Source organism: Ornithorhynchus anatinus, chromosome 7 (genome assembly GCF_004115215.2).
Source record: "Ornithorhynchus anatinus isolate Pmale09 chromosome 7, mOrnAna1.pri.v4, whole genome shotgun sequence".
In the NCBI taxonomy this organism is placed as follows: domain Eukaryota; kingdom Metazoa; phylum Chordata; class Mammalia; order Monotremata; family Ornithorhynchidae; genus Ornithorhynchus; species Ornithorhynchus anatinus.
Window position 1 is genome coordinate 74,266,507 of NC_041734.1, and position 20,756 is coordinate 74,287,262.

General features: G+C 44.0%; 1 protein-coding gene across 1 annotated transcript in view; it reads right to left on the reverse strand.

Annotated features, from left to right (window-relative positions):
* The window catches only part of PARD3B (par-3 family cell polarity regulator beta), a 933,574-nt gene that overhangs the window by 189,415 nt on the left and 723,403 nt on the right, over window positions 1-20,756 (reverse strand). The window contains 1 exon segment of the mRNA XM_029068763.2: window positions 7,483-7,779. Coding sequence (XP_028924596.1) covers window positions 7,483-7,779 — 297 coding nt within the window.

The following is a 20,756-nucleotide window of genomic DNA, read 5'->3' on the forward strand; positions in this document are numbered from 1 at the left end:
TGGTAGAATCAGGGAAGGGCTGGTTCTGATCCACCAACAGGTTTGGGAAGACCCAGAATCATTTCTTGCTTTCCAGGCAGAAATAGTGGCCTAAGAACATTCCAAAGACTATTCAATCAATCAAATCAATATTTACTGAGTACTTGGGGCAGAGCACTCTTTTTCCAGCTCTTGTCCAAGAATTGCCAGACTAGCTAATTCAAATAGCTCATGTTTTGGCCCACTAATCCAAGATCCATTAGCGTCTCATAAAGGTGAAAGCCTTAAAGAAAAACTCAATGGGGGAAGATTGAAGCCATGTCAACGCTGATATTCCTCAGTTATTTCTTCACTCAGAAATCTATGGGCCTATCAGATCTTTACAGGGATTCTCACTTTTACTTTAACTCTTTTTCTTGATTACTTCTGGAAAAGTGGAGCTTAGTTAATGATGATGGATAAATAAGAAACCTTCCAGAACAGTAAGCTCATTGTGGGCAGGGAACATGTCTGCTGGCTCTGGTGTACTGCACTTTCCAGAGTACTCAGTTCAGGGAACCGCACGTTTAAGCACTCGAAAATTACCACTGTTCGAAGTGAAAAAAGATAATGATGACTTTGATGATAATAATAAAGTTTTAACTTGAAAACTGCCTGAATCCTATAGGAAAAGCAAAGTATATACCCAGCATATCAATCAATCATCCAATCAATCAGTAGCATGTATCGAGTGCCTATTGTATGTTACTGTAGCACTGTTAAAAACCTTGGGAAAGCGCAACTCTCCCAAGCATTTAGTCCTGTGCTCTGCATAGAGTAAGTGCTCAATAAATAATATTGACTGAGTAGGCACCCAATCAAAGAGATCCTGCATAGGTTTACAGCATTGGCTGAAGGTGGGAATGAGGAAAACTACTTCCTGTCTAGGTTTCTCCACTGAATCCTGCTTAAAGATTTATTCTTCCCACGTGTTCAAACGGGATAATAAAGCACCTCCTACTCCCCTGGGAACAGAGGTGGGGGGAAAATCAGAGAAATGAATGTGGGCTAAGAACCTTTAGCCCCTAGGAAGAAAGATGTTGAATACAAGCTACAGTTGGGTATTTTATTAAATGGGTACGAGGTGGCGGCTTAAATAAATCAGAGTAACCCCCCGGAAAGGCTAGGAGGTGACTGTGACAATTAATCACCACTGATCCAAACTGGTCTTCCCACCTCCAACGTAACATCGATCACGGCCGCCGGGATTTCAGAAGCTGTCGGGAGAAGTTTAGGTCAGAGGGACATATCTTGGACAATCCCATGAGTGGAAACCTCAGAGGGCTGAACAAGTAAATGAGAGCCTGAAGTTTCAGGACAGGGGTCAGTGGAAAGTACCATTCATAGTAGAGCAGTTTTTAATAGGACTTCTATAGGCACAGGGATTCTCTCCCTCAAGAGTACTTTATTATCATTTGTCGTTAGAAAAAAATTTATGACAGTGAATCCTTTCTCTGAAAGAACCCTTGATTGCTTGGTTTAACACATTCATTTCAATTCTCTAGAGCACTGACACATAACCGGAATCCCTAGTCTGAAATGAGATCATCTCTGCTCTATTTGTCGAAATGACAAAAACACATATTTTTAACTTCTGTGCTTTATTCACTGATCAAGTCCCCACACACTATATCACACAAGCTGTGAGTCAGAGGTGAGAGCTAAAAAAGCCATTAATCTGAAATAAAAGTAATAGGGGAAAATATCACGAGAGAGTGAGCAGATAGAGAGTAGATCCAACCGCCAACTAAAGCATGATCTGGTAAATGACAAATCTGTGGCGAGATGTGAAATATTTAACCTCAAAAATGAAGGGACTTGTGGAAGAAATCTCAATTATCCAGCTCTTCCTCAAGAGTAGGAGGTGCTGTTCACACCTGGGCTTATAAAAAGGTAAAAAAGACTTTTGAGGGTGATTAACACTTAGCCAGGAAACTTTCCTTTTAACACCTCCACTTCCCCTCATCACCCTTACCCCCAGGATCTCCTAGGCCATTAGTTCTTAGTGCTTCCAAAAAACTCCCAGCAAATGTATCACATCTAATCAATCAATGAAATTTATTGACTGTTTATTGTGTGCAGACTACTGTACTATGCCTTGGAAAGTACAATACAGTAGTTAGTAGATAAGATTCCTGCCTACAAGGAGCTTACAGTCTACAGAGGGAGATAGGCATTAAAATAAATGATGGGCAAGAGAAATAGTAGAGTAAAAGAATATTTACATAGGTTCTGTGGGTTGGGGTGAGTTTAACGCTTAGTACAGTGCTTGGCACATAGAAATTCGCTTAAGAAATAATATTATTGCTATCAAAGTACACGGCCAAGTGCATGTTGGGAAGCAGCGTGGCTCAGTGGAAAAAGCCTGGGCTTCGGAGTCAGAGGTCATGGGTTCGACTCCCAGCTCTGCCACTTGGCAGCTGTGTGACTGTGGGCAAGTCACTTAACTTCTCCGTGCCTCAGTTACCTCATCTGCCAAATGGGGATTAACTGTGAGCCTCAGGTGGGACAACCTGATTACCCTGTATCTACCCCAGCGCTTAGAACAGTGCTCTGCATGTAGTAAGTGCTTAACAAATGCCAACATTATTATTATTATTATAGTTGATTCAGAAGGGAGGGAGGATAGGGGAAATGAGGGCTTATTCAGGAAAGACCTCTTGGGGGATGTGATTTTCAGGGTGGGTTGAAGGTAGAAAGAGTGGTAGACTGTTATATGAGAAAGAGAGGCATCAATAAAATCAAAATATTAGATGTCGTTCATTATGGAATCCATGTACGTTGGGAAAAGGCACTCAAACATTTTCTTTAAAGCCTTAGGAATCTAATGGGCAATTTGTGGTAGCGTTCGATGAGCTTACGTTGTCTAGGGTGATCTGATCATAGAAGGCATTTGTATCATTAATTAAATGTTACCCACAGGACAAAGTACCGGTGACTGAAAGAGTAAGCCGGTGATGTGCTGTCTGCTCTATCCTGAGTACACGGGGAACTACCAGAGTTGCATTCTATTTCTCCAGGTTTTTAGTACAGTCTCTGCACACAGTGGGTGCTCAATAAATACCACTGATTGATTGACTGAATTGTGTGATGGGTACGATGGGGAGTTAAGTGCCCAACATGCAGCTCACGATTAATCGATGCAACCTCCACAATGAAGACTGTGAGCCCTATGTGGGACAACCTGATCGCCTTTTATCTCCCCCAGTGCTTAGAACAGTGCTTGGTACATAGTAAGCGCTTAACAAATACCAATATTATCATTATTAAGAGAAGCAGGTGGTGTAGTGGAAACAGCACGGTCCCGGGAGTCAGAGGACCTGGGTGATAATCCCGGCTCCGCTAATTCCTTGCTGTGTGATCTGGGCAAATCACTCTACTTCTCTGTGCCTCGGTTTCCTGAACTGTAAAATGGGGAATAAATACCCATTCTCTCTCCTACTTAGACTGTGGGCCCCTTGTGGGACAGGCACTATGTCCAACCTAATTTAACTTGAATCTACTCCAGCCCTTAGAACGGTGTTTGACTCATAGTAAGTGCTTAATAAATACCACACACACATACAAAAAGATATCCATGTGAGAAGGAGATACACACTAAGGAGGCTGCCTCTCTTCAGCATCTTCCTCCCTGCTCTTGCCCCTGACTCTGGAAAGCAGCTTCCTACCACCAGTGCTTAGTGGAAAGAGCACGGGCCTGGGAGTCAGAGTTTTGGGTTCTAATCCCGGCCGTGCCACTTGTCTGCTGGGTGACCTCGGGCAAGCCACTTAACTTCTCTGTGCCTCAGTAACCTCATCTGAAAAATGGGGGTTAAGACTTGGGACAACCTTATTACCTTTTATCTACCCCAGTTCTTAGAACAGTGCTTGGCACTTAGTAAGTGCTTAACATATATAATCATTATTATTATAATTATTATAATAAGCAGCTCCACCACTCTGGAGTCAGGAGCAGGGGTGTAGGGAGAGATGGGGAAGGGGCTACCTCTTCTGCTTGTCCGCTCCTTGACTGCAGTGATAACTAACTCTACTGTACTCATTCAAGTGCCTTCTACAGCACTGGACACCCAGTAAGTGCTCAATAAATAATGTTGGTATTTGTTAAGCGCTTACTCTGTGCAGAGCACTGTTCTAAGCGCTGGGGTAGGCATAGGGGAATCAGGTTGTCCCACATGGGGCTCACAGTCTTAACCCCACTTTACAGATGAAGTAACTGAGGCCCAGAGAAGTTAAGTGTCTTGCCCACAGTCACACAGCTGACAAGTGGCAGAGCTGGGATTCGAACTCATGCCTCTGACTCCAAAGCCCGTACTCTTTCCACTGAGCCACGCTGCTTCAATCATTGCTTGATTCTTCTGCTGTGACTGATAGAGAGTAAGGTCAAGTGGGTGAGACTGTGTCTGTGTTTGGCTAAATGTAGCTTCATTCATTCATTCACATTTACTGAGCGTTTACTGTGCGCAGAGCACTGTACGAAGCGCTTGGGAGAGTACAATATAGCAATAACATTCATTCAATCGTATTTACTAAGTGCTTACAGCTTGCAGAGCACTGTACTAAGCACATGGGAAAGTACAATAATAACAATAAACTGTGACATTCCCTGCCCACAACGAACTCACAGTCTGGGCGAGGCCGGGGGAGCAGACACACTCTGCCCACAACAAGTTTACAGTCTAGCTAGAAGCAGCATGGCTCAGTGGAAATAGCCCGGGCTTGGGAGTCAGAGGTCATGGGTTCGAATGCCGGCTCTGCCACTCGTCAGCTGTGTGACTGTGGGCAAGTCATTTCACTTCTCTGTGCCTCAGTTACCTCATCTGTAAAATGGGGATTAAGACCGTGACCCTCACGTGGGACAAGCTGATTACCCTGTATCTGCCCCAGCGCTTAGAACAGTGCTCTGCACATAGTAAGTGCTTAACAAATACCTACATTATTATTATTATTATTATTATTTGTTTGGGAGTGTGTCTTCTCTCTGTTCTCACTCTTTCACATCTCCCCTCTTGCTTTAGTTTCTCTTTTGTCCATTTCTCTTTCCTCCCTGATTCTCAACTCTCTTGATTTCATCTTTGCTCCTCTCTATTTCCTTCTCCTCTCTTTGCTGTCTTCCCTCTGTCTCTTCTGTCTCACTCTCTTCACTTGGTCTTCTGCCTCTCCTCTCTCATTCCTGCCTTTTTCTCCCCTCCCAATTTGAACCGCCACCCCTATCCCCATTCACACTCTATCTGCAAGAAATGAATAAATACCTCAATTTAATTTGCTTTCATTTCCTTCGATAACAAGGTTGCGGCTGCTAATTATTTGAGAAATAATTTATTAGCCATTTGCAGCTTTTCAAAAATGAGGCCTAGGTGAGGGTGTATATAATCACCCAAGGGGGCCAATCTCAGGAAAAGGCTTGCCATGGCCATCTTCTACAGAGAAGCGGCATAGCCCAGTGGCTAGAGTACGGGTCTGGGAGTCATAAGGACCTGGGTTCTAATCCCAGTTCTGCTGTGTGCTGTGTGACGCTGGACAAGCAGCTTAACTTCTCTGGGCCTCGGTTCCCTCATCTGTAAAATAGGGATTAAGACTGTGAACTCCATGTGGGACAAGGACTGCGTCACAACCCGATTTGCTGTATCCACCCCAGCGATTAGTACAGTTCTAGCTCATAGAAAGCGCTTATTCAATATCTCAATTAACATTGTTGTTATTATTTTTATTATTACTATCTTCCTACTTTCTTCTAGTCTAACCTGCTCTTCTGCTCCACACCCCAATTACATTCTTGCCCTCCCTGCTAGAGCATGACTACTCAGCCCCATTCTCTCTTTGCCAGAGCAATTCCATGCTCACGATCAGAATCTACATAATGCCAATTAAAGCCTTTATTTAGACAGGGAGGGGGAAAGTTCTTCTTTTAACCCATGACTTGAGGGGTGACACGCATCAGAAACCTAGTTATAACGGCTGAATCACTGAGTCCTAGGAATTTATATTTTCTTTCTGCCTCAAAGAAAAACTTGACCATCTTTCTTTAATGCTATCAACCTGGAAGCTTGACAGTAAGGATTAAAAATTGCTCCTTCCTTCCCTCTTGGTTATTGGAAAGGTTCTGAAAGGTAATCAGTCTTGTGAAGTTACACTTTACAGTCTGCATAAAAATGCCATGATTTCCCTTCCTCTCCCCAACCTAATTGAAAGTGCATAATATCACACAGCTGGGGAAATGTAAACTGTAAACATATGCAATATATCATGCAATCCCACGAAAGCCGGTTACTAATGGGCACTGGGTGGCTGTCAGCACCAAAAGAAATCTGGAACAGAAGTCTATTTTTCGTTTTGGAATAAGCGCTCTCTGTGACCGCCAAATTCTTGTTCCCCAACCTCTCCTAGTCCAACGAATGCTTGGGTCTCACATCATGTGGGTTTTCACTACACTTTGTGGATAGAACATTAATAGGGAATTGAGGTGCACTCTTAGGACCACAGGTGTCTAAACTGGCTAGAACGCGTCGTGGCGTCCCTCAGAGGGGGCTGGAGTTAGGCACATGTGCCTGACATTGGTGAAGGTTCTTCTGGTCGTGGGGGTTCACCTAGATGACTCTCGTGTCGCAGGGGAACTGAGTGGACACCAGAATTGGAGCAGAGGTGGTGGGGGTGCTCCTTGTATATATTTGCAAGATATTCTGAAGCCCAACTAAATATAGGCATAAATGAGCACTAATTTTCTTCTAAGTACCTGAGGTGGAGGGAGTGAGATGGGAGTATTACAGGCCGATCCATGGCTTCTCTGTCCTCGCGTGGGCTCAGGGGAGGGAAGGCAAAGGGCTCGGGGTTCTTAGGGGCTGGAATTCAGGGGGAGGAAGAAATGCTGAGAGTTTGAGTTCTTTTGTGGTAACGCTTACTTAGTACAGTGCTTTGCACACAGTAAATTTTCAATAAATACGACCCAATGAATGATAGGGTGAAGGTAGGCTCTCTTGGAAATGGAGGAAGCTCTCTGTCCATCTTATTATGCGCTTGCTACATGAGTGCAAACACACCCCTCCTCTGCCCCCATACACATAGACTTACCCATTGTTGGGCAAGGATTGTCTCTATCCGTTGCCGAATTGAACATTCCGAGCGCTTAGTGCAGTGCTCTATACACAGTAAGAGCTCAGTAAATACGATTGAATGAATGAATGAATGAATGAATGAATGAATTAATTAATTAATTCATATAGTCTGGGGGTTGAGTGGTACGGGGAGAGATTGGGGAAGTTCGGGTACTGAGGATTAAGTTGTACATCTCTGAATTTTTTACAGAATCCACTTCTGTGCATCATTTTTAGGGGCAAATCTCAGGATAGTTAGCATAAAGTTCATCCCAACGACACCCTTCCTCCACGGCCGGCTCCACTCTGCTTACATTAAAATACAAAGTGAATTGCAGTTGGCCAACATCAAGGCTAGCTCACCGGACAACGTTACCTTTCTGTGGGAATCTGGGGTTGGTACGGTTTGTTGATCTTGGCGTAGAGTCCCTCCAAATGATCCCTGTCTGGTGACACTGGAGCGCCAGCCCGAGGGTAGACCAGGGGCCCTGCCACAGGGGGTGACGAAGGCCTGTAGATCCTGTCTGGCGCATACGTTTCCCGGAAATGGTTCACTCGGGCATAATTGGGGTCCATTTCATCGTCATCCATATCATGCTCTCCCGGGCCACTGGAATAATCCAGGAGTCCTCTTGCCTGTTTTTCCCTCAGCTCTTGATGCTTTACTCCAATCCTAAAATAGACAGAAGAAATAATCCTATCAGAATCAACGATATTAAGAGAATTTGCTGAGCCCCCTTAAGGGACACGCAAGAGAGGTCGAAGGCAAAATCCCTTCCGTCGAGGAGCTTGCATAATAGTGGGGGAAACAGGAGAGAAAAACAGATGAAGATGCTACATTTATGAGTGGGGATATAAATGAGAGGTTCAAATGGGCAGCCCAAGACTACATTTTCAAACCAAAAATACACGAGAACTGAGGAGCTGATGAGAAGGATGAGAAGCAATGTGGACTAGTGCAACGAGCAAGGGTCTGGGAGTCAGAAGGAACTGGGTTCTAATACTGGCTATGCCACTTATCTACTGGGTGACTCTGGGCAAGTCATTTAACTTCTCTGTGCCACAGTTACCTCATCTGTAAGAGGGAGACTTACTCCAAACTAACTTCACGCCAAACTAACTTTCTTCCCCTCTTCAAAGTCCTAATGAGAGCTCACCTCCTCCAGGGGCCTTCCCAGACTGAGCCCCCCCTTTCCCTCTGCTCCCCCAAGCACTGTTCTCATTTGTATATATGATTTATTACCCTATTTATTTTGTTAATGAGGTGTATATCTCCTTGATTCTATTTATCTTGATGATGTTTTCTTGCTTTGTTTTGTTCTGTTTTGCTGTGCTGTCTTCCCCATTTAGACTGTGAGTCCATCACTGGGCAGGGATTGTCTCTACCTGTTGCCAAATTGTACATTCCAAGTGCTTAGTACAGTGCTCTGCACATAGTAAGCACTTAATAAATACTATTGAATGAATGAATGAGGGAGATGAAGACTGTGAGCCCCTTGTGGTTCACATGGACTATGTCTAAACAGATCAGCTTGTATCTAACCCAGCACTTAGTACAGTGTCTGGCAAACAATAAGAGCTCAACAAATGCCATAAAACACCATAAAAAAAGGAGGAGGAAAACTCAGGGAATGCTTTTGGATAAAATAACTTTCTAGAGGGTTTTAAAAGGGGAGAGGGATGTCATTTGATGTGAAGTTGGGGGTGAGGGAAGGGGCACTACAGAAAGAAGGAAGACATGAGCAGTGGGAATCAGAAGGTTCATTCATTCATTCAATGGTATTTATTGAGCGCTTACTATGTGCAGAGCACTGTACTAAGCGCTTGGAATGTACAAATCGGTAACAGATAGAGACAGTCCCTGCCCTTTGACGGGCTTACAGTCTAATCGGGGGAGACGGACAGACAAAAACAATAACAATTAATAGAATCAAGGGGATGAACATGTCATTAAAACAATAGCAAATAAATAGAATCAAGGTGATGTACATCTCATTAACAAAATAAATAGGGTAATGAAAATATATACAGCTGAGTGGACGAGTACAGTGCTGAGGGGAGGGAAAGGGAGAGGGGGAGGAGCAGAGGGAGATGGGGGGAAAAGAGGGTTTGGGTTTTAATCTCAGCTCTGCCACTTGCCTGCTGGATGACCTTAGGTATGTCACTTAATTGTTCCATGCCTGTTTCCCAATCTGTAAAAATGGGGGTAATAATAATAATGATAATAATAATGGTATTTGTTAAGCACTTACAATGTGCCAAGCACTGTTCTAAGTGCTGGGGGAGATACAAGGTAATCAGGTTGTCCCACATGGGGCTCAGTCTTAATCCCCATTTTACAGATGAGGGAACTGAGGCCCAGAGAAGTTAAGTGACTTGCCCAAGGTCACAGAGCAGACAAGTGGCAGAACCGGCATTAGAACCCATGACCTCTGACTCCCAAGCCCATGTTCTTTCCACTAAGCCACGCTGAGATACCTGCTCTCCCTCCCTCTTAGACTGTGAGCCCCAAGTGGGAAAGGGACAATCTGATTGTCTTGTATCTACTCCAGTCTTTAGAATAGTACTTGGTACTTAACCAATACCACTATTAGTATTATTACTTCCTTGCTCTCATTATTTATAATGACAATAAGAAGCATTAATTATTATTAAACAATACCACTATGATTATTAGTGCCTTGCTCTCATAAGAATAATAATATCAGGAAACACTAATGATTATCATTATTTTCTTGCTTTTTTATTTATTATAAGGATATTAATTCCAAGGAACAGTTAAGGAAGTTGACTTAGAGGGAATGAAGACCATTATAGAGAAAAGAAGGCGAAGAACGTGGAGAGAGCTCAAGACGCTTGTGATTGACAAAGATACAATTGCATACTAGCATGCCAAAGAGACGACACAGATCGGAAGCAGGGTGGTCTAATGGGTAGAGCATGGGCCTTGGAGTCAGAAGAACCTGGGTTCATTCATTCATTCATTCAATAGTATTTATTGAGCTCTTACTATGTGCAGAGCACTGTACTAAGCGCTTGGAATGTACAAATCGGTAACAGATAGAAACAGTCCCTGCCCTTTGACGGGCTTACAGTCTAATCGGGGGAGACGGACAGATAAAAACAATAGCGATAAATAGAATCAAGGGGATGAACATCTCATTAAAACAATAACAAATAAATAGAATCAGGGTGATGTACATCTCATTAACAAAATAAATAGGGTGTTGAAAATATATACAGTTGAGCGGACGAGTACGGTGCTGTGGGGAGGGGAAGGGAGAGGGGGAGGAGCAGAGGGAAAGGGGGGAAAAGAGGGCTTAGCTGAGGAGAGGTGAAGGGGGGGTAGAGGGGAAGAAGAAGGAGCAGAGGGAAAAGGGGGAGCTCAGTCTGGGAAGGCCTCCTGGGGTTCTAATCCCAGCTCCACCACTTGTCTGCTCTGTCACCCGAGGGCAAGTCACTTCACTTCTCTGTAACTCAGTTACCTCATCTGTAAGATTCATTCATTCAATCGTATTTATTGAGAGATTACTGAGTTCAGATCATTCATTCAGTTATATTTATTGAGCGCCTACCGTGTGCAGAGCACTGTACTAAGCGCTTGGAAAGTACAATTCGGCAACAGATAGAGACCATCCCTACCCAACAACGGGCTCACAGTCTAGAAGGGAGATTAAGACTGCGAGCCCCAAGTGGGATGTGGACTATGATCAAGCTGACTAGCTTGTGACTACCCCAGTGCTTAGTACAGTGCCTGGGACATAGTAAGCACTTAACAAATTGCTACCACCGAAAAGAAAAATCACCCCACCTTTCGTATGTCTTTTCTCAAACTCTATGTCGTCAAACTCTGGTTCACTACGGACCCTCACCAGCCTAAGGAATTCCATTTTTGGACCCTGCCTCTGTTTGATCTCACGGATGGAATGTTTAGAGCACCTAGGCATTTCGCCAGGCTGCTCCCTGATGTCAAGGATGATTGCAGAGTGCAAGGGGCAGGTTTGCATTAAGGCTTGCTCAGACAGTACGTGAAACATTTGTATAAAGTGTGTGTTGCTCTGTGATCATTCAGGAACTCTTCTCGGCACAGGTTAAAATTGCTAACTAAATCCTACACGCTTCACGTAATTTCCCCATTTCATCGTCTTTTCTGTATTTTTCTAAGGAAATAAGTTGCAAAAAACTGGATTAAGTAGAATAAAAAATGCAGACAGCTTGGTGTTACAGGCAGTGGGACCAGACAGGCAATTTACAAGAGATTAAATGTATTTTTTTTTTTTTTTGGTTACACGCACGGGGGGCAGTGTGCTCCACTATATAGGGGCTGGGGACAAAGTCAAACAGGAAGGAAATTAATAGAATTCTGACAGAGATGAATTGGCACGTATAAGTGAATTAAAGACTATTACTGGCAAGACTCCACTGTGATAAAGCCTTAAGTGGTATTACAAAATGTGGCTGCTAATCGGTGCCATTGTGTAATCTTTTGGGAACAAGGATAGAAAAACACACTGGAGTGGATTTAAATCCATTTGGATTTTGCTGATTTGACATTTACTCTAGAAATTTACCAGATCTTGGAAAATTTCCTCTGTTGACTAAAATGCAAAAGCCCCTCTGGCACACTGCATGAAGAGGATAAAACAGCGAGCAGTACCACGAAATAAGCAGGCTAAACTATAATACTGCTTGAGTGAAGTACACTGAAGAGAGTAGGAAAGGAAAATTAGGAGACTGGGATGAGTACAACAGAAGTATGAGGAGAAAATGGCAAAACTAGGGTGGGGGAAAGAAACAAGGAGAAGGAGCTGCAGGGAATGTGTCCGTTAAATTGATATACTGTATTCTCCCAAGCGCTTAGTAATAATAATAATAATGTTGGTATTTGTTAAGCGTTTACTATGGGCAGAGCACTGTTCTAAGCGCTGGGGGATACAAGGTGATCAGGTTGTCCCACGTGGGGCTCACAGTTATAATCCCCATTTGACAGATGAGGGAACTAAGGAACAGAGAAGTGAAGTGACTTGCCCAAAGTCACACAGCTGACAAGTGGCAGAGTCAGGATTCGAACCCACGACCTCTGAGACCCCCAAGCCCCGGCTCTTTCCACTGAGCCACGCTTCGTACACTTAGTACGGTACACTAAGTGTACACTTATACACTTAGTACAGTGCTTGGCACAAAGTAAGCGCTCGAGAAGCAGCGTGGCTCAGTGAAAAGAGCGTGGGCTTCGGAATCAGAGGTCATGGGTTCGACTCCCGGCTCTGCCACTTGTCAGCTGTGTGACTGTGGGCAAGTCACTTAACTTCTCTGTGCCTCAGTTACCTCATCTGTAAAATGGGGATTATCTGTGAGCCTCATGTGGGACCAACTGATTACCCTGTATCTGCGCCAGCGCTTAGAACAGTGCTCTGCACATAGTAAGCGCTTAACAAATACCAACATTATTATCAATAAATACAACTGGCTGCATGGCTGAAACCAGAGGATGCAGGGAGCTGTCAGGCCACAGGACTTTCCAGAAGAATCTGGACTTCACCGTGTGATGGGGATTAATATTTTAATATTTTTCATCGAAAAGTACACTCCTGTCACCTCCTTTGACAAGAGACTATGAGTGCCACCGAACGTGATAATTATAAGATTGATAATAATGATAACGATAAGTGGTTTTTACTATGCGCTTACTATGTGCCAAGCACCGTACTAAACACTGAAGTAGATAAAAGGTAACAAAGTTAAACAGAGTTCCTGTCCCACATGGGGCTCACAGTCTAACTCGGAGGAAGAATAGGTATTGAACCCCCATTTTACAGATGAGGAAACTGAGGCACTGAGAAATTGAGTGATTTGTCCAAGGTGGTACTGTAGGCAAGTGGTAGAACTGGATTCTCAGATCATTCATTCATTCATTCAATCAGATTTAGTGAGCGCTTACTGCGTGCAGAGCATTCATTCATTCAATAGTATTTATTGAGCACTTACTGTGTGCAGAGCACTGTGCTAAGCACTTGGAAAGGACGATTCAGCGATAGAGAGAGACGATCCCTGCCCACAGCGGGCTTACAGTCTAGAAGGGGGACGGCAGACATCAAAACAAGTAAACAGGCATCAATATAAATAAACAGAATTATAGATATACACATAAGTGATGTGGGGCAGGGGGAGGAGAGCAAAGGGAGTGAGTCAAGGTAACGCAGAAGGAAAGGGAAGCTGAGGAAAACAGGGGCTTAGTCTGGGAAGGCCTCTTGGAGGAGGTGAGCCTTCAATAGGGCGGGAAGAGTGATTATTTGGCGGATTTGAGGAAGGAGGGCATTCCAGGTCAGAGGTAGGACATGGCCAGGGGTTGACAGTGGGACAGGTGAGAATGAGGCACAGCGAGAAGGTTAGCACCACAAGAGCCGAGTGTGTGGTCTGGGCTGTAGAAGGAGAAAAGAGCGGTGAGGTACGAAGGGGCAAGTCGACGGAGAGCTTTGAAGCCAATAGTGAGGAGTTTTTGTTTGATACGGAGGTTCATTCATTCATGATTCATTCAATCGTAATGATAATAATAATGTCGGTATTTGTTACGCGTTTACTATGTGCAAAACACTGTTCTAAGCACTGGGGGGATACAGGGTGATCAGAATGTCCCACGTGGGGCTCACTGTTTAAATCCCCATTTTACAGATGAGGTAACTGAGGCACAGAGGACTTGCGCAAAGTCACACAGCTGGCAAGTGGCAGAGCCGGGATTAGAACCCATGACCTCTGACTCCCAAGCCCAGGCTCTTTCCACTGAGCCACGCTGCTTCTCTATTTAGTGAGCGCTTACTGTGTGCAGAGCACTGTACTCAGTGCTTGGAAAGTACATTTCAGTGACGAAGAGAGATAATCCCTGTCCACAACGGGCTCCCAGTCTTGAAGGGGGAGGAAGCTAGAAGCTTCTGTCCCCAAGGAGTTTACATTCTAATAAAGTAGACAGACAAAAATGATTTACTGGAGGTGAAAGCCAGAAGAAGACTAAGAATAGAGCAGGAGCCAATGCCAACACATCAAGACGAAACAGCAGAGTAAATATTTTAAGTGTGAAGAGAAATATATACATACATGTATATAACTGTGGTATCTGTTTAAGTGCTTACTGTGTGCCAAGCACTGTAATAATAATGTTGCTATTTGTTAAGCGCTTACTATGTGCAGAGCACTGTTCTAAGCCCTGGGGGAGATACAGGGTGATCAGGTTGTCCCACGTGAGGCTCACAGTCTTCATCCCCATTTTACAGATGAGGTCACTGAGGCACAGAGAAGTGAAGTGACTTGCCCACAGTCACAAAGCTGTCAAGTGGCAGAGCTGGGATTCGAACTCATGACCTCTGACTCCTAAGCCCGGGCTCTTTCCACTGAGCCACGCTGCTTCCCTAAGCACTGTACTAAGCACTGGGGTGGATATAAGATAATCCAGTCCTACATGGGGTTCACAATATAAGTAGGAGGGAGAAGAGGCATTTGGCAGATAAGGGAATTGAGGCACAGAGAAGTTAAGTGACTTACCCAAACTCACACGGCAAGTGTATGGGCGATTCAGGATTAGAACCCAGGTTATTTGACTTCTAGACCAGTGCTCTTTCCACTAGGCCATACTGCTTCCATATATATGCATATGTATGTATATATATTTACATTTTTATATGTATACACACAGATATATGTATATTCATATATATATGTTCATATATGTATGCATATATATCTATATATGTAGTCATGACTAGGCTGGGTCTCATCTGTTGTTTCTGCCGGGGAACTCCTTCAGGAACCATACTTTCTTTTTTTAAGCAGGACTGCTCTTCCACTAGTTTTATTTTTAAAACTATCACACCACTTTTAATAGTTGAAAAGATTTTTGAAAGTGAAATCTTCCAAGGTATTTCCTCCCTTAGCCAAATGAGAACCTGGGAGTTTCTGTGTGTGAAGGAAAGCTAGAAAAGGGATAAGGTAAGGCTGTAGGATGAAACCAACATCTAGGCTCTACCAAGCCTCTACAAATGAAAATAAATACAAGAAGCAATTATTGCTTTTCCCTTTGTAGGCCCCAAACCATAAACTGTTCAAGGCACACAGGAGTAATCAGTGAACATTAAACTATGCAAAAGGAAGCATCCCTTTCTAAAGGGTTTTGAATTGAGATGACAGAAAGATTATTCAGCAGGAAATAATGGGAGGAGCATGAGTACTTCTTTCCATAAAACTTTGCCCTAAATCGGTGAATGTTTGCTTGGTATAATTTTAGAATGAGTGATAACCTGGTCTATTTTTGCAATAAAACAATCTGTCCAGAAGCATAAGATGGGGAGGCTCAGTGGTGAGAGGGTGCTTACTGCTCTTGGAAGAGAGGGTTGTATTTAGTTGGAAACACAACGAAAGTCATAAATACACTTTCACACACTAATATGTTTTGACTAATTGTTGTAGGCAGAGCACTGTACCGAGAACTTGGGACAATATGATAAATATTGACAATATGATGTGATCCCTGCCTTCAAGGATCTGAGAAACGCTCTTGGGAGTTAGCGTGTGCTACTTCTACTACAACTGTTGTGTTGTATTCACCCAAGCGTTTAGCACAGTGCTCTGCACAGAGTAAGGGCTCAATAAATAGGACTAAATGATATTACAACTACTACTTCTAATGGTATTTGTTAAGGACTTACTATGTACCAAGCGCTGTATTAAATTCATTCATTCATTCAATTGTATTGATTGAGCACTTACTACGTGCAGAGCACTGTACTAAGCGCTGGGAAAGTACAATTTGGCAACAGATAGAGACAATCTCTACCCAACAACGGGCTCACAGTCTAAAAATGCTGAGTAGAACAAGATATTCGGGTCAGACACAGTCCCTGTCCCACAAGGGGCTCACAGTCGAAGGGGAATGGAAAAACACGTATTTCATCCCCATTTTACAGATTAGGAAATGGAGGCATAGAGTGCTAATGGACTTACCCATGGTCACACAGCAGACAATTGGCAGAGCCTGATTAGAACCCACATCTCCTGACTCCCAAACATTTGCTCCTTCAACTAAACCAAGCTGCTTCCCATTGGTCTCATTATTGTTTGTTATCCGTCATACCCAGGGTGCCTTCAACAGAAAATCATCCAGCTGAAAAATGGAATATTTCATCTACCCCTACATGGAGCTGCATCTACCCACTTATGGCAAGGACCACACTACAGCGATTTCAAAAATACAGCAGAGAAAAGGAAGTCGCTATCGACTTTTCACACTCTTATCCCTGTCTTAATGGTATTCTTAGTCATCAAGCTTGCCAAGTGCTTTGAAATCCTCTGAAGAAAGACTCATGGAATGAGGCAGCACGGCTTATTGGAAAGAGCCCGGGCTTGGGAGTTGGAGGACGAGGGTTCTAATCCCGGCTCCGCCACTTGTCTGCCTCGTGACCTTAGGCAAGCCACGTAACCTCTCTGTGCCTCAGTTACCTCATCTGCAAAATGCAGATTAGGACTGTGAGCCCCACGTGGGACAACCTGATTACCTTGTCTCTACCCCAGTGCTTAGAACAGTGCTTGGCACATAGTAAGCACTTAACAAATACTATGATTATTATGATTTTTTATGATTACCGCCTCACTTTGTGCCCACCCACCCACTTCCAATACAGTTCAGTCTCCCCTGAATCCTCCATAGGCCCTGAGTAATTCCAATACTTCATTTCATATTAATCTCTCGGCAGATGAAACAGTCATCCCTCTGAACTACTGTTGCACCATTTATCAGGAGGTCTCTCTGTGGGGAGGACATGACAATCTTTGAAAATGGATGTTTGGGAGCTGAAGGATCTCTTGAAGGAGAAAAACAGTATAGGGTTGTCTTTTTTTTTTACAGTCTTACTTTTTCAGCATTAGTGTTGTCTGTCTAGAAAATTAGCTTCTTCAGTAGTTTCCGTTCAGAGTGCAGTATGAAGGGTAAAAAGACATTTAGTAAATATGGAAACCAAGCCTCTCGCTATTCTGTGAGCATGTAAGGTCCAATAAACGGCATATAGATAATGATTTGTGTTTGCTGACAACAGCCTTGGTCTCACGCACAGCGGCGTGATAAATTTCAGCTCCTTTCAAAATATGGAAGAATTGAGCTCATATTTGTTGCTGCTGTTCCTGCTGCCAGGACAATCCAGGAGGTGACTGTGGGAGAGGACTGAGGAGACTTTAAAGGGTTTGGGAGCATTTGAATGTAAATGATGTATGGTAAAGGACTGCCAGTTCAAGGGGAAATTTTAGAAACTCCTGTGGAACTTTCTTTTCGGATGATACAAAACATTTGTCCTCCAATCAATCCCATCTCGACAACAAAGGCTGCAATTAGGTCAACTACAATATTCTTTTGTTCCAGGGTGCATACTCTGCTCCTTCAGCTTCTCTTAATGAAGAAGGTTTCCCTGCTGTATGCTGGGCCTACTTCAGAACAACAATTCCTTCCTTTATTCTACTGACCAGTCAATACCAGGTTCCTTGCAATTCTTTGTGATCAATGTTTCATCTTTTCAATGAAGCTATTTTAGGTGCATTAATATTTTTCATTTCTCTTTCACTCTTGTCTTGGCGTCTATAACATTCCCTGAATGATCTTTCTTTTATTCTTTCTATTTTTCATGTCAGTCTAAACTATCTCTACTCCAGTACGTGAACTACATCTAACAAATCATTTCTCCATCCTCTCCCACTATACTTTTGTTCAGCAAACATGGTGCTCTCAAGTCATACACCTGCTGCCTTATGAGCTCATCTAAAGATGACCACTTCCCTAATTGAATCTGGGAGGAAAAAAAAATTCCCTTCCCCAAAGGAATTTGTTTTACTGCTTTTTTCTCTCCAGAACAGCAAGGATCAAGTCCAGCATGGGCAGCTACAAACACACATTATATATCTTACCCCAAGAATAGCCTTTAAGGTTGCAGAACGATTGCTAATCTCATAGTAAAGTGAATTTCGTTTGGCAAAGTGGCCTCGAATAAGGTGTCCGTTAATTAATCGATCAGTGGTATTTTCTGAGACTTTACTACGGCACTTGGGAGAGTACAAGGGAGTTGGTCGACATGATCCCTGCCTATAGTGAACTTACAGACTAGAAGGCCACAGCCTCAGGGTGGAACAGGTCCAGATGTGGGTGATCTGTTTCGCTGCTCCCCGGCCTTGCCGCTTGTCATGAAATAGCTGTCGTGTTGATTCGGGGAGTCTGATCACCTCCCGTTTCTCCCACTGCCTTCTGTGTTGCCCTGACTTCCTCCCTTTGTTCATCCCCGCTCCCCAACCCACAATGCTTATGTTCATATCTGCAATTTATTTATTCATGTTTTTGTTCCTATTAATATCTATCTCCCCCTCTACACTGTAAGCTCGCTGTGTGCGGGGAAAGTGTTTATGGTTATATTGTGCTCTCCCAAGCACTTAGTACAGTGCTTTGCACACAGTAAGCGCTCAATACCTATGATTGAATGAATGAATCTTTTTCTGATCCCAGCTAGCTCAACATCAGAAGGCACTAAAATTAGGTCTGCACCCTGACCTCCCTGCCTCCTGCATCTCCCCATTTCAGTCTTCTCCTCCAAGAGGCCTTCCCTGACTAAGCCCTCCTTTCCTCTTCCCCCACTCCCTTCTGCGTCACCCTGACTTGCTCCCTTCATTTATCTCCTCTCCTAGTCCCATAACATTTCTATACGTATCTGTAATTTATTTATATTAATGTCAGTCTCCCCCTCTAGACCGTAAGCTTGCTGTGTCCAGGGAATGTGTCTGTTATATTGTTATACTGTAGTCAGCCAAGCGCTTAGTACAGCGCTTTGCACATGGTAAGCACTCAATAAATAGAATTGAGTGTACGATTGACTGACTGACTTCACTCTGCTGCCTGGATCATTTTTCTACAAAACCATTCTGTGCATGTTAAGCCTCTCTTCAAGAATATCCAGTGGTTTCCCATCCACCTCCATGTCAAAGAGCGTGGCTCGGTGGAAAGAGCACGGGCTTGGGAGTCAGAGGTCATGAGTTCGAATCCCGGCTCTGCCACTTGTCAGCTGTGTGACTGTGGGCAAGTCACTTAACTTCTCTGTGCCACAGTTACCTCATCTGTAAAATGGGGATTAACCGTGAGCCTCATGTGGGACGACCCGATTACCCTGTATCTACCCCAGCGCTTAGAACAGTGCTCTGCATATAGTAAGCGCTTAACAAATACCAACATTATTATTATGTCAAACAGAAACTCCTTACCATAGGCTTTAAGGCACTCACTCACCTTGCTCCCTCTCATGTTACCTCCCAATTTCCTACTAAAACCCACTCTGCACACTTTGCTTCTGTGATAACAACCTACTCTCTTTTACCTCAGTGTCATCTATCTTGTCACCAACCCCTCGCCCATGTCCTGCCTCTGGCCAGGAGCTCCCATCCTCTACATATCCAAAAAATGTTCACTCTCCCCACCTTCAAAGCATTATTAAAAATACATCTCCTCCAAAGAAGCCTTCCCTGACTAAGCCCTCATTTCCCGTCTCCCACTCTCTTCTGCGTCACTCTTTCACTAGGATTTACACCCTTTATTTACCACTCCCTCATCCCCTTAGCACTTATGTACATATCCTTAATTTTATTTATTTATATTAATGTCTGTCACTCCTCTAGACTGGAAGCTCACTGTGGGCTGGGAAAGGGTCTATCGACTCTGTTGCATGTACTCTAGAGAAGCAGCGTGGCTCAGCGGAAAGACCCCGGGCTGGAAAATCAGAGGTCATGGGTTCTAATCCCGGCTCCGCCGCTCGCCAGCTGTGTGACTTTGGGCAAGGCACTTCACTTCTCTGTGCCTCAGATCCCTCATCTGTAAAACGGGGATTAAAACTGTGAGCCCCACGTGGGACAACCTGATCACCTCGTATCCACCCCAGCGCTTAGAACAGTGCTTTGCACATAGTAAGTGCTTAACAAATACCATTATTATTATAATGATTACTACTCTCCCAAGAGCTTATACAGTAGGTCTGCACTCTCTTAGGGAAGCAGCATCACATAGTGGATAGAGCTCGGGCCTGGAAGTCAGCAAGTCGTGGGCTCTAATCCTGGCTCTGCAACTTGTCTGCTGTGTGGCACCGGGCAAGTCGCTTCACTTCTCTGTGCCTCAGTTACCTCATCTGTAAAATGGGGATTAAGACCGGGACAGGGACCGTGTCCAACCTGATTTCCTAGTATCCACCCCAGAGCTTAGTACAGTGTCTGGAACAGAGTAAGTGCTTAACAAATACCACAATTATTATTACTCAATGAATATGATTGATTAATTGATTGATTGGCCTATCCCTCTCATGCATGTAGGAGAAGGTTAAGGAGTGGGCTCATATTTCCCACAGGAAATGGAGAGGAGTCAGGCAAATGGGAGGGGCCGGGACGGGGGGAAGCAACAGAGCAGATGAGCAAGCAGTGGTGCTGGCAGGAAGCTGGGCCACAGCAGGCATAGACAGGAAGTGTGTTAGGGTTCAGAGAGGAAGGGCCCCACAAACAAAGCTAAGCTCTCTTGGACCTCCTCCATCAACCTGGTCCCAGTTCTACCCAGGGTCCCAGGGGAACCTTGCAGGAAAAGCTAGAAATCTTTCCCCT